Genomic DNA, 14,535 nt, shown 5'->3' on the forward strand with positions numbered 1-14,535 from the left:
AGGTAACCTTCTAATTTTTTATCCATTGAATCTGAAAAAGCACAACTGTCCTCGACAGGGATAGTGGTACGCTTTGCTAAAGTAGAAACTGCTCCGGCACTGCATAGTATTTATCCAGTCTACACAATTTCTCTGGCACTGCAATTGTGTCACAGTCATTCAGAGCAGCTAAAACCTCTCCAAGCAACACCCGGAGGTTCTCAAGCTTAAATTTAAAAGTAGACATATCTGAATCAGGTTTCCCCGAGTCAGAGACGTCACCCACAGACTGAAGCTCTCCTTCCTCAGCTTCTGCATATTGTGACGCAGTATCAGACATGGGCCTTAAAACATCTGCGCGCTCTGTATTACGTCTAACCCCAGAGCTATCGAGCTTGCCTCTATATTCAGGCAGTCTGGCTAATACCGCTGACAGGGTATTATCCATGATCGCCGCCATGTCTTGTAAAGTAATCGCTATGGGCGTCTTTGATGTACTTGGCGCCATTTTAGCGTGAGTCCCTTGAGCAGGAGTCAATGGATCTGACACGTGGGGAGAGTTAGTCGGCATAACTTCCCCCTCATCAGAATCCTCTGGTGATAATTATTTTAAAGATAACAGCTGATCTTTATTGTTTAAAGTGAAATCAATACATTTAGTACACATTCTCCTATGGGGTTCCACCATGGCTTTTAAACATAATGAACAAGGAGTTTCCTCTATGTCAGACATGTTTATACAGACTAGCAATGAGACTAGCAAGCTTGGAAAACACTTTAAATCAAGTTAACAAGCAATATAAAAAAACGTTACTGTGCCTTTAAGAGAAACAAATTTTGACAAAATTTGAAATAACAGTGAAAAAAGGCAGTTAAACTAACGAAATGTTTACAGTGTATGTAACAAGTTAGCAGAGCATTGCACCCACTTGCAAATGGATGATTAACCCCTAAATACAAAAAACAGATTAACAAAATGAAAAATATGTTTTTTAAACAGTCATAACAACTGCCACAGCTCCTACTTTTGAAGCCTTTTGAGCCCTTCAGAGATGTCCTATAGCATGCAGGGGACTGCTGAGGGAAGCTGAATGTCACAGTTTGTAATTTTAACTGCACCAACTGTAACTTTTATACTATAACAGTGGAAAGCCTCAGGAAACTGTTTCTAGGCAAAAATAAAGCCAGCCATGTGAAAAAAACTAGGCCCCAATAAGTTTTATCACCAAAGCATATATAAAAACGATTAAACATGCCAGCAAACGTTTTATATTGCACATTAATCAGAGTATATACCTCTGATAGCAAGCCTGATACTAGTCACTATTAAATCACTGTATTTAGGCTTTAACTTACATTAATCCGGTATCAGCAGCATTTTCTAGCAAATTCCATCCCTAGAAAAACTTAACTGCACATACCCTGCACGCCATTCTCCCTCTGAAGTTACCTCACTCCTCAGACATATGTGAGAATAGCAGTGGATCTTAGTTACTTCTGCTAAGATCATAGAAAAACGCAGGCAGATTCTTCTTCTAAATGCTGCCTGAGATAAAATAGTACACTCCGGTACCATTTAAAAACAATAAACTTTTGATTGAAGAAAAAACGAACTATATTTTACCACTTTCCTTTTACTACCTCCAGCTATGTTGAGAGCTTGCAAGAGAATGACTGGATATGGCAGTTAGGGGAGGAGCTATATAACAGCTTTGCTGTGGGTGATCCTCTTGCAACTTCCTGTTGGGAAGGAGAATATCCCACAAGTAATGGATGATCCGTGGACTGGATACACTTAACAAGAGAAACTGGCAGTTTGGAAAGAAAGGCCGCAAGGGAATTATCCATAACTGTCGCTAGTTGTTGCAATGTAATAGGGGCAGACGCACTAGAGGCACTAAGCGTCGCTTGCACGGGCGTAACTGGTTGTGACACATGGGGAGAGGTGGACGGACTATCCTCATTACCTTCAGTCTGAGAATCATCTTGGGCCACATTTTTAAGTGCAACAATATGATCTTTAAAGTGTATAGACATATTAGTGCAATTGGGACACAATCTGAGAGGGGGTTCCACCATGGCTTCTAAACACATTGAACAAGGATTTTCCTTAGTGTCAGACATGTTTAACAGACTAGTAGCATACACAAGCAAGCTTGGAAAACACTTTAATCAAATAAAAAACACAATTTGAAAAAAAAAAAAAACGTTACTGTACCTTTAGGAAATAAAAAGGGCACACAATTTTACAAAACAGTGAAAAATGCACCAATCCTTTTGAAATTTTCACAGTATGTACCTAAGGCTTTAATAAGATTGCACAGCAAGTTTCAGAACGATTAACCCCTTAATGCCCAAATCGGAGCAGCCTAAAGCCAACAAGAGCACACAATTTTACAAAACAGTGAAAAATGCACCAAAAGGGACACCTGGTCTATCCCAATCCCTAGTAACAATATCCGCAACCCTCTCAGGGATCGGAAATGCATCAGTGTATACAGGAACCTCTAGGTACTTGTCCATTTTACACAACTTCTCTGGGACCACCATAGGGTCACAATCATCCAGAGTAGCTAATACCTCCCTGAGCAAAACACGGAGGTGTTCCAATTTAAATTTAAATGCTAATGAATCTGACTCTGCCCAATGAGAAACCTTTCCTGAATCGGAAATTTCTCCCTCAGACATCAAAGCTTTGTAGGAAAAACTGGCAGTTTGGAAAGAACTGGCACTATGCGTCGCTTGCGTGGGCGTAACTGGTTGTGACACATGGGGAGAGGTAGACGGACTATCCTCATTACCTTCAGTCTGAGAATCATCTTGGGCCACATTTTTAAGTGCAACAATATGATCTTTAAAGTGTATAGACATATTAGTGCAATTGGGACACAATCTGAGAGGGGGTTCCACCATGGCTTCTAAACACATTGAACAAGGATTTTCCTTAGTGTCAGACATGTTTAACAGACTAGTAGCATACACAAGCAAGCTTGGAAAACACTTTAATCAAATAAAAAACACAATTTGAAAAAAAAAACGTTACTGTACCTTTAAGAAATAAAAAGGGCACACAATTTTACAGAACAGTGAAAAATGCACCAATCCTTTTGAAATGTTCACAGTATGTACCTAAGGCTTTAATAAGATTGCACAGCAAGTTTCAGAACGATTAACCCCTTAATGCCCAAACCGGAGCAGCCTAAAGCCAACAAGAGCACACAATTTTACAAAACAGTGAAAAATGCACCAATCCTTTTGAAATTTTCACAGTATGTACCTAAGGCTTTAATATGATTGCACAGCAAGTTTCAGAACGATTAACCCCTTAATGCCCAAACCGGAGCAGCCTAAAGCCAACAACCGGTTAACAAACTACAGCACCTTGCCACAGCTTACTACTGTGGCCCTACCTGCCCTTAGGGATCAGTTTTGGGGAAATAAAGCTTCTTCTAGGCCCTTAATCAGCAGCTGGACCCTCCATGTGAAGCAGCATGAAACAGTCTCTCAATTCTAAGTGCGCATCTGAGGCGCGAAATTAGGCCCCTCCCACTCCACTTCGGAGTTGTGAGGCCTACAAAAATCACTTCTAAGTGACTAAATTTATGCCATGTGGATAATACCCCCAGTAAAACACTCCAAGTGCCTAAAAAGGTGTCTCCAATGAGTATTTCTTAATAAATAATCGATTGCCCTGCATTAGTGTCAACCAGCCTATTTAGCCCTGTCATGTAAGCATTCAATTCTATACTAAGTCTCAGAACATAGCTTACCCTCCCCACATGGGGATCTTGTCAGTCTTCTAGCATTATCTCAGTCTTGTCTAGAAATAAATGACTGAACATACCTCATTGCAGTCAAGCCTGCAAACTGTTCCCCCCAACTGAAGTTTTCTGGTACTCCTCAGTCCTGTGTGAGAACAGCAGTGGATTTTAGTTATAACATGCTAAAATCATTTTCCTCTCAGCAGAAATCTTCATCACTTTTCTGCTAGAGAGTAAATAGTACAAACCGGTACCATTTAAAAATAACAAACTCTTGATTGAAGATATAAAACTACAATTCTAACACCACATTCACTTTACCCTCCCTGAGAGAGAACCTAGTGCGTTAACGCGGCAAAGAGAATGACTGGGGGGTGGAGCTAGGGGGGAGCTATATGGACAGCTCTGCTGTGTGCTCTCTTTGCCACTTCCTGTAGGGAAGGAGAATATCCCACAAGTATGGATGAATCCGTGGACTGGATACACCTTGCAAGAGAAAGTATATTAATATAACCATGTTGGTTGGGGAATGGGTACTAAAGGGATTAACAATAATAATTCTGGTGTAGACTGTCCCTTTAAAAAGTCAGGTTGTGAAAGTAGGTTGTGATGGCACGAGCAGAAAGACAGAGAGAGAAAAGATATGACAAAATGACAAACCGTGGAAGATAGAGGTGGTCAGATGATCAGAAACTTAGGCTAACTGTGCAGAACGGAACAACAACTGGTGCATTATCTATTTCATATACAAAAAGTTTAACATACATTATTTCTGCAGCAAAGTACCCGTAGGGGAGCACAGCACCTCCCTTAGTATTATCATACCAAAAGTACATAATGGATGCATTTCAGTTTTCACTAGAAGCATTTTTGCAATACAGTAAAAGTTATTGCTGATTCAGTGGAATATGCACATATGCTATGATGCCCTGTACACCTTCATTCAAACGCTGCACCTGCTTAGGAAGCTGATAGTGGTGTGTATCATGTCAGCAATAACTCAATATGAGTCATACAAACCACCGCTGAATCTCTAAACTGGCAAATGTATACTGCTGAAACAGGATTAGCTTTTACTAGACAGTTTAACAATTTTAAAGGGTGTTCCTGCACAATTAACTCTTATCTGCTGCTTACCTGAGTACACTGTCAATTTAGTATTATAGTGGGTTCTAATAAAGTTTATTCTAACAGGCATCACTAGAAGTCTATATTATTTTACAATTAATGCATGAAGGCTTTAGCCTGGTAATAAACTTTAGATTAAAACTTTGTTAAGACAAACATTTTCATTACAGCTGTTATTTTTTTTTTTTTTTATTATTGATCTCTTTAATTCAGCACTGCCACTGTTCCACCGCTAGCCAAAACTTTTATTTAATTTTTGTCCACAATCTCAAATGCTTTTTCACCCCGACCCATGCTGCATACTTAACCCACCCCATCTCTTACATTGATGGAAGGCCAGGACTGTGCATGCTCGGAGCGTGAATATGATGCAGACATCCTCCTGCTGGCTATATCTGGGATGGGAAACCCAGCACAAAATGATGCACAACGCACAGCTCCAGGTTCAGGACTGGGAGGCGATGGGGGACTCCATTCATCTTCATCTGAAGACTGCTGGGGAGGGTCATGGAAACAGGAACTGGCAGGGGGACTGCCAGTGTACCCTTCAATGTAGGAACGCTGCTTGGGTAAGGTGCTTGTTCCTGGTGGCAACCAAAGGGAACGAGGCGCCCTTGTGTAAAGAGTGGGCTCACTTATTTCAGAGTAACTTCTACGTGCCTGGAAGGAAGCCTTTACTTGGTGGGTTGGGGGCTTGGGATATGAAAGCTCAGTCACTACAGGAGGACATGGTGTGTGGATAGGAGAACGTCTAGAGGGGGAAGAAGGGGGCACAGGGGAGCGGCGTTGGTGAGCAGGAGATTGAGGAGCAGGAGATCTCCTCTGCAGAATTGGAGAAGGGCACTGTGGAATCGGGGACCTGCGCTGAGAAGAGGGGGAGTGACGGATAGATGAGGGTGAGTGTCTAAGGGGGCAGGGAGAGTGGCGGTGTGGAGGTGAGTGTCTTTGGCCTGAAAAAGAAAACAAAGGGAAAACAAATGTAAGAATCTAAATATACCCACGATGAACCACCTTCATTTTTTAAGGACTTTCAAAAAGAATAACATTTTTAACAAATAATAATAATAATTAGCCATTTAACTAACTTTAAAGGGACATGGAAGACTTTCTTTATTTCTAATGCATAGTAAAAACGTTTGCATTATATGTTCATTAGTTACCTTTCATCCAATTTTGTGTAATTCAATTCAAAGCAAAAGTCGAGCAGAGTAAGCGTGAGAGAGGGAGCGATAATTACCGCTCTACTCGTAATCTAGCCCACAATGGGCTGGTCTTGTAGGGAGAGAATACCTCATTATCTTATCTGTCTAATTATTTACACAAAGCCGCCCTTATCTTCTTAATTACTGCTTACTCAAAAGGGACAGTCTATTCAAAATTAAACTTTAATGATTCTGATAGGGCAGGCAATTTTAAACACGTTTCCATTTTACTTTTATCATCAAATTTGCTTTGTTCTTTTAGTATGTTTTGTTGAAAGCTAAACCTAAGTAGGCTCATATGCTAATTTCAAAACCTTTGAAGGCTGCCTCTTATCTCATTGCATTTTGACATTTTTTCACAGCTAGACAGCGCTAGTCCATGTGTGTCATATAGATAACATTGTGCTCACTCCCATGGAGTTACTTATGCGTCAGCACTGATTGGTTAAAATGCAAGTCTGTAAATAGCACTCAGATAAGGGGACAGTCTGCAGAGGCTTAGATACAAGGTAATCACAGAGGTAAAAAGTGTATTAATATAACAGTGTTGGTTATGCAAAACTGGGGAATGGGTAATAAAGGGATTATCTATCTTTTTAAACAATAAACATTTTTAAGTAGACTGTCCCTTTAAAGGACCACTAAACAGTGACTAGCATAGCCAATACATGTATAATAAAGAGACAATGCAAAAGCACCTAGTTTGAATTTCAAATGAGTAATTTTTTTTCTGACAATTGTCAGTCACGAAGATTACAAATTTTGCGCTAAACAGGGTGCGAAAATAACACCAAAAAAATTGCGTTATTTCACTCTCCATAGCGCTGCCATTACGAGTTACTAAAAAGCCTCCTTGTGCTGTGCGTTATGGTGCGTTAAACTCCATACCGCACAAAAGCCAAGGGCTGATTTGATTCGCTTGTGCACGCTTTCCCCCATAGACATCAATGGGGAGAGAGTGTAAGAAAAAAAACTAACACCTGAAGTGTGGAATGGAGATCGCATAACAGAACCCCATTGATGTCTATGGGGAAAAGAAAGTTAAATTTAAACCTAACACCCTAACATAAAGCCCCCTAGTCTAAATACCCCTAATCCGCGGCTCCCCAACATCGCCGACATTAAATATAATTATTAACCCCTATTCCGCCGCTCCCCAACACGAATACAAGTTATTAACCCCTATTCCGCCGCTCCACGACACCGCCGGCACTAAATAAAAGCTATTAACCCCTAATCCACCACTCCCCGACATTGCCGCCACTAATAAAAGACATCAATGGGGAGAGAGTGTAAGAAAAAAAAACTAACACCTGAAGTGTGGAATGGAGATCGCATAACAGAACCCCATTGATGTCTATGGGGAAAAGAAAGTTAAATTTAAACCTAACACCCTAACATAAAGCCCCCTAGTCTAAATACCCCTAATCCGCGGCTCCCCAACATCGCCGACATTAAATATAATTATTAACCCCTATTCCGCCGCTCCCCAACACGAATACAAGTTATTAACCCCTATTCCGCCGCTCCACGACACCGCCGGCACTAAATAAAAGCTATTAACCCCTAATCCACCACTCCCCGACATTGCCGCCACTAATAAAAGCTATTAACCCCTAATCCTCCGCTCCCCGACATCGCTGCCACTAAATAAAGCTATTAACCCCTAATCCGCCGCTCCCCGACATCGCTGCCACTAAATAAAGTTATTACCCCCATAATCTGCTGCTCCTCGACATTGCCGTCACTAAAAGTTATTAACCCCTAAACCGCCGCTCCCCAAAATTGCCGACACCTAAATAAACCTATTAACCCCTAAACTGCCAGCCCCCCCACATCGCAAAACACAAAATTAAACGATTAACCCTAAACTTAACACCCCCCAACTTTAAATTAATTAAACTAAGTTTAAACTATAAATTAACCTAACATTACTAATTCTTTATTTATAATAAAATTAAAAAAAAACTTAAAAAATATAAATTACAAATTAAAAAAACACTACTAAAAAGTTTAAAAAAATCTAAAATAAAAAAAAATATTAAACACTAAATAACAAAAAATAAAAAACACTAAGATTACAAAAACTAATAAACAAAATTATCAAAAATAAAAACAATTACACCTAATCTAATAGCCCTATAAAAATATATATATTTTTTTGAAGGCTTAAGTTTAATTTAGTGTTTTGCGATGTGGGGGCCCCAGCAGTTTAGGGGTTAATAGGTTTAGTTTAGTAGTTACAATGTGGGGGGCTGGTGGTTTAGAGGGTTAATAGGTTTAGTTTAGTTATGAGTTTTGTGAAACATTTTTGTTTAGCGAAATCCATATCTTCTGCTCTCAGATGGCAGTATAGATTGTGTCGGTATAGGCTGTAACGCAAGCGTTTTAGCCAGACCGCACAACCTGTAATACTGGCGCTATGGAAATCCCACACTCAAATGTCATTTTTTTGAGTGCGGAATGGACGTTGCATTACAGGCTAAAATGCTTGCGGTATAGCTATACCGCCTCGACTCGTAATATGCGTTCCCGGCCATTCCACGCGCAATGGCCAATTTTTTAGCGGTATAGCTGTTCCGCAAAACTTGTAATCTAGCCGACTGTTAGTTACATTTTCCTTCTTAATGCATCATGTGACACCCATCAGCCAATCACAAAATGCATATACATATATCCTGCGAATGTTGCACATGCTCAGTAGGAGCTGGTGCCTCAGAAGGTTTGCCTATAAAAAAATTGTGCACATTTAGATAATGGAAGTAAATTGGAAAGTTGTTTAAAATTGTGTACATTATAAATCATTAAAGTTTAATTTTGACTTGACTTTACCTTTAAGAGAAAATTAACATTTTAGCACCGCTCTGTCACAACCCCCCACTGGGAGCATTTTTTAATCTAAATCTTCTTGTTTTTTTTTTTAACAACCAGAAAATGTTTGGTATAGGTGGGGATGGTCAAAATCAGCTATTTCTGAACGAGAGAAACAGCAAAACCCCAGACGTACATTTCAGCCTAATGTGAGCCTCGTAAGTGAGAGAGGGATTGCCTGGTATTTCAGGGCTGGACTGTACTGTTAAAGATACAGTCAAGTCCAAAAAAACATTCATGTTTCAAATAGGGCATGTCATTTTAAACAACTTTCCAATTTACTTTTATCACCAATTTTGCTTTGTTATCTTAGTATTCTTAGTTGAAACCTAGGAAGGCTCATATGATAATTCCTAAGCCCTTGAAGGCCGCCTCTCATCACATTTTTTATTTGCTTTTCACAACAGGGGAGAGCTAGTTCATGTCAGCCATATAGATAACATTGTGATCACGCCCATGGCAGACACTGCCCTAACTGGCTAAAATGAAAGTCAATAGATAATAAATAGAATGTCATGTGATCAGGGGGCTGTCAGAAGATGCTTAGATACAAGTTAATCACAGAGGGAAAAAGTATATTAATATAACAGTGTTGGTTATGCAAAACTGGGGAATGGGTAATAAAGGGATTATCTATCTATTTTAAACAACAAACCTTAATTTCTTTCATGGTGGCGAGAGTCCACAACCTGTTACGTATGGGATATACATTCCTACCAGGAGGAGGCAAAGTTTCCCAAAACTCAAAAGCCTATAAAAACCCTCCCACCTCACTCATACCTTAGTTTGACATATAGCCAAGTGGTGAGGTGTTTAGAAGGAGTAAAAGTCAAAATAAGGAGCAGGGAAAAAATATGTGCTTAAACAAAAAATCAACTCCAAACGGGTCGGTGCTTGTGGACTTTCGCCACCATGAAAGAAAACATAATTTATGCTTACAGATAAATTCCTTTCCTTCCGGATAGGGAGAGTCCATGGCTTCATTCCTTACTGTTGGGAAATACAACACCTGGCCACCAGGAGGAGGCAAAGACACCCCAGCCAAAGGCTTAAATATCCCTCCCACTTCCTCATTACCCCAGTCATTCTACCGAGGGAACAAGGAAAAGTAGGAGACATATCAGGGTATAAATGGTGCAAGAAGAATAAGATAAATAATAGGGGGCCGCCCTTAGACAAGAAAAAAACGGGTGGGGGCCGTGGACTCTCCCTATCCGAAAGGAAAGAAATTTATCTGGTAAGCATAAATAATGTTTTTCTTCGTAAGATAGGGAGAGTCCACGGCTTCATTCCTTACTGTTGGGAAAACTATACCCAAGCTCCAGAGGACACTGAATGAATAACGGGAGAGAACAAAAAGGAAGAGGAGGACCCTATTCTGAAGGCACCAGAGCCGAAGCAAAAACATCAAACTTGTAAAAATTAGAAAAAGTATGTAAGGAGGACCAGGTAGCTGCCTTACAAATCTGATCCATAGAGGCCTCGTTCTTAAAGGCCCAAGATGAAGCCATTGCTCTAGTTGAATGAGCCGTCATCCTCTCAGGAGGATGATGTCCCTCTGTCTCGTAAGCTAAGCGGATGACACTCCTTAACCAAAAAGATGGGGTAGTCGAAGTAGCCTTCTGTCCCTTACACTTCCACGAATAGACAACAAAGAAAGAGGAAGATTGTCTAAACGCCTTAGTAGCCTGAAGATACAACTTCAAGGCGTGAACCACATCCAAATGGTGAAGTAAACGTTCCTTCGATGAAGGAGGATTAGGACACAAGGAAGGAACCACAATCTCTTGGTTGATGTTGCAATCTGACACAACCTTAGGAAGAAAACCTAATTTAGAACGTAAAACTGCCTTATCTGCATGAAAAATAAGATAAGGGAACTCACATTGCAAAGCAGAGATCTCAGAAATAGCCAATAAAAAGAGAACCTTCCAAGATAACAATTTAATGTCAACGGAATGCAGAGGCTCAAGCCTGTTGCAAAACACGAAGAACAAGACTTAGGCTCCAATGAGGAGCCCCAGATCTAAACACAGGTCTGATCCTAATCAGAGCCTTCACAAAGGACTGGATGTCTGGCTGGAAGCTCAGCCAGTCTCTAGTGCAATAAAACCGACAGGGCCGAAATCTGTCCTCTCAGGGAACTAGCAGAAACGCCCTTCTCCAGTCCATCCTGGAGAAAAGATAAGATCCTGGCAACCTTAACTCTGTGCCAGGAAAAACCACGCTTTTCACACCAGAATAAGTAGGTCCTCCACCCTTTGTGGTAGATACGCTGAGTAACTGGTTTACAAGCTTGAATAAAAGTATCAATGATACTCTCAGAGAAACCTCTGGCTAAGACTAAGTGTTCAATCTCCATGCAGTCAGCGTCAGAGAATCTAGATTTTGATGAACAAATGGACCTTATAACAGCAGGTCTCTGCGACAAGGTAACTTCCATGGAGGAGATGAGGACATCCCTACTAGATCCGCGAACCACGTCCTTTGCTACAATGGAGCAACGATGCTACGACGTCCTTTGCTATGATGGAGCAATCAGAATTACCGATTACCCGCTCCTGCTTGATGAGGGCCACCACTCGAGGAAGAAGCGGTAGTGGAGGAAAAAGATATATGAGTTTGAACCTTAACGTCACTGCTAGTGCATCTATTAGATCCGCTTGGAAATCCCTCAACCTCGACCCATACCTGGGTAGCTTGGTATTGAGACGGGATGCGGCGTCTCCACTTGCATATCTCTGCAAACACCTCGGGATGGAGAGACCATTCCCCTGAATGGAAGGATTGCCTGCTGAGAAAATCTGCCTCCCAGTTGTCCACCCCCAGAATGTGGATCGCTGACAGAGAACAGCTGTGGGCCTCCACCCACTCCAGAATCTGAGATACTTCCTTCATCGCCAAGGAATTTCTCGTTCCCCCCTGAGGTTATATTGTCTGATTGGAATCTGATAAACTGGGACGAAACCAGAATTGGCCAAGCCTTCAAGGCCTTGAAGATTGCCCGTAGTTCAAAATATTGATCGGGAGGGAGGGACTCCTCCTGAGTTCACAACCCCTGTGCCTTCCTGGCACCCCAAACAGCTCCCCACCCAGATAGGCTTGCGTCCATAGTCACAATCTCCCAGGATGGTCTTAAGAAGCATGTCCCTCGGGACAGATCTCGACAGAGCCACCAAGAGAGCGATTCTCTTGAACGACTGTCTAATACAATCTGTTGAGACAGATCTGAATGATCGCCGTTCCACTGCCTCAGCATGTACAGTTGTAAAGGTCTGAGACGGAACCTGGCAAAAGGAATGATGTCCATGCAGGATACTCCTCCTAACCATGAGACCAATCACCTCCATACACTGAGCCACAGAGGGACTCAAGGAGGTCAAGACATGGGGAAGTTAGCTTGCAACGTCTCTGGTCTGTTAGAAATATCCTCATGGATATGGAGTCTATTATAGTACACAGGAATTGCACTCTGGTACTTGGGATAAGAGAACTCTTTTTTTACGTTTATCTTCCATCCATGTGATCGAAGAAGACTGAGAAGTGACACTGAAAATTCTTCCTATAGAGCTCCTGCAATACCCTGAGTTCTGGCAACGCCTTCGTAAAGATTCTTGGAGCAGTAGCTAGGCCAAACGGAAGGGCAATGAACTGGAAGTGCTGGTACAGGAATGCAAACCTCAGGAACTGAAAGTGATCCTTGTGGATTGGAACATGAAGGTAAGCGTCCTTCAGATCTATAGTGGTCATAAACTGGCCTTTCTAAATTAAATGAAGGATGGACCTTATCGTCTCCATCTTGAAGGAAGGGACACTGAGAAATTTGTTTAAACACTTTTGGTCCAGAATTGGGTGGAAAGTTCCCTCCTTCTTTGGGACCACGAAAAGGTTTGACTAAAACCCCAAACCTCTTTCTTCGATAGGCACCGGGACAACAACTCCTAAGGAGGATAGATACCAAATGAACAGTAGATAGGCATCCCTCTTTTCTGGTCTGGTAGACAGATTTGAGAGAAGGAATCTGCCCCTTGGCGGATGAGATTTGAAGCCTATCTTGTATCCCTGAGATACCAACTCCAGGACCCACGGATCCTGTACGTCCTTGAACCAGGCAAGTAAATTTATGCTTACCTGATAAATTAATTTCTTTTACGATATGACGAGTCCACGGATGTCATCCTTACTTGTGGGATATTAACCTCCTGCTAACAGGAAGTGGCAAAGAGCACCACAGCAGAGCTGTATATAAAGCCCCTCCCTTCCCCTCCACCCTCAGTCATTCAGCTGAAGGTATAGGAAGAGAAAAGGAAAGGCTAAAAGGTGCAGAGGTGACTGAAGTTTACAAAAAATATTAAGAAAAACTGTCTTAAAAAGAACAGGGTGGGTCGTGGACTCGTCATATCGTAAAAGAAAGTAATTTATCAGGTAAGCATAAATTTACTTTTCTTTTACAAAGATATGACGAGTCCACGGATTTCATCCTTACTTGTGGGAAACCAATACCAAAGCAAAAGGACACGGATGAAAGGGAGGGACAAGACAGGAACCTAAACAGAAGGCACCACTGCTTGAAGAACCTTTCTCCCAAAAATAGCCTCAGAAGAAGCAAAAGTATCAAATTTGGAAAATTTGGAAAAAGTGTGAAGGGATGACCAAGTCGCAGCCTTACAAATCTGTTCAACAGATGCATCATTTTTAAAGGCCCATGTGGAAGCCACAGCCCTAGTAGAATGAGCCGTAATTCTTTCAGGAGGCTGCTGTCCATCAGTCTCATATGCCAGGTAGATGATACTTCTCAGCCAAAAAGAAAGAGGTAGCCATAGCTTTCTGACCCCTACGCTTTCCAGAATAAACAATGAATAATGAAGATGATTGACGGAAATCCTTAGTTGCCTGTAAGTAAAACTTTAAGGCATGGACCACATCCAAATTATGCAACATACGCTCCTTCTTAGAAAAAAAGTTAGGACACAAGGAAGGAACAACAATTTCCTGATTAATATTCTTATTTGAAACAACCTTCGGAAGGAATCCAGGTTTGGTACGTAACACCACCTTATCAGAATGAAAAATGAGATAAGGAGAATCACACTGTAGCGCTGAAAGCTCAGAAACTCTTTGAGCAGAAGAAATAGCAACTAAATGCATGGGTTCAAACGGAACCTCTTGAAGAACTCGAAGAACTAAATTCAAACTCCAGGGAGGAGTAATGGGTCTAAATACAGGCTTAATTCTAGATAGAAAAAGGAAAACAATATACAGAGGTGCAAGATGGAAAAAAACACAATATTCTGTACAAATGAACTAAGAACTGATACTCTCCTTTAGGTCAAACCGCAGCCTTCTTGCAGTCTCTCCCTTGTGACTGTGTATAGATAGATAGTAGTAGTAGATGGCGCTGGTCTATTGAGTGATTTTCTCAAGTAAGTGAAGAGAAAAAAGGCTTGATGCATATATTGAAGCCAATTAATATGGGTGCAGTATACTCACTCCATAAGATGAATCTTTACAGCTGAAAGGGAACGTAGCGTCAGATGGCAAGAGTCCACAGGTTCTTGGAGTCAAATACTGAATTTTCAGGTTTATCCAAAAGT

At 41.2% G+C, this 14,535-nt stretch overlaps 1 protein-coding gene across 1 annotated transcript in view; it reads right to left on the reverse strand.

Annotated features, from left to right (window-relative positions):
* The window catches only part of TBKBP1 (TBK1 binding protein 1), a 694,444-nt gene that overhangs the window by 10,265 nt on the left and 669,644 nt on the right, over positions 1-14,535 (reverse strand). Inside the window, exon 8 of the mRNA XM_053697656.1 lies at positions 5,193-5,818. Within this exon, the coding sequence (XP_053553631.1) occupies positions 5,193-5,818 (626 nt within the window). The remainder of the gene's footprint in view (positions 1-5,192; positions 5,819-14,535) is intronic.

The sequence above is a fragment of the Bombina bombina genome, chromosome 1 (genome assembly GCF_027579735.1).
Source record: "Bombina bombina isolate aBomBom1 chromosome 1, aBomBom1.pri, whole genome shotgun sequence".
Lineage (NCBI taxonomy): Eukaryota > Metazoa > Chordata > Amphibia > Anura > Bombinatoridae > Bombina > Bombina bombina.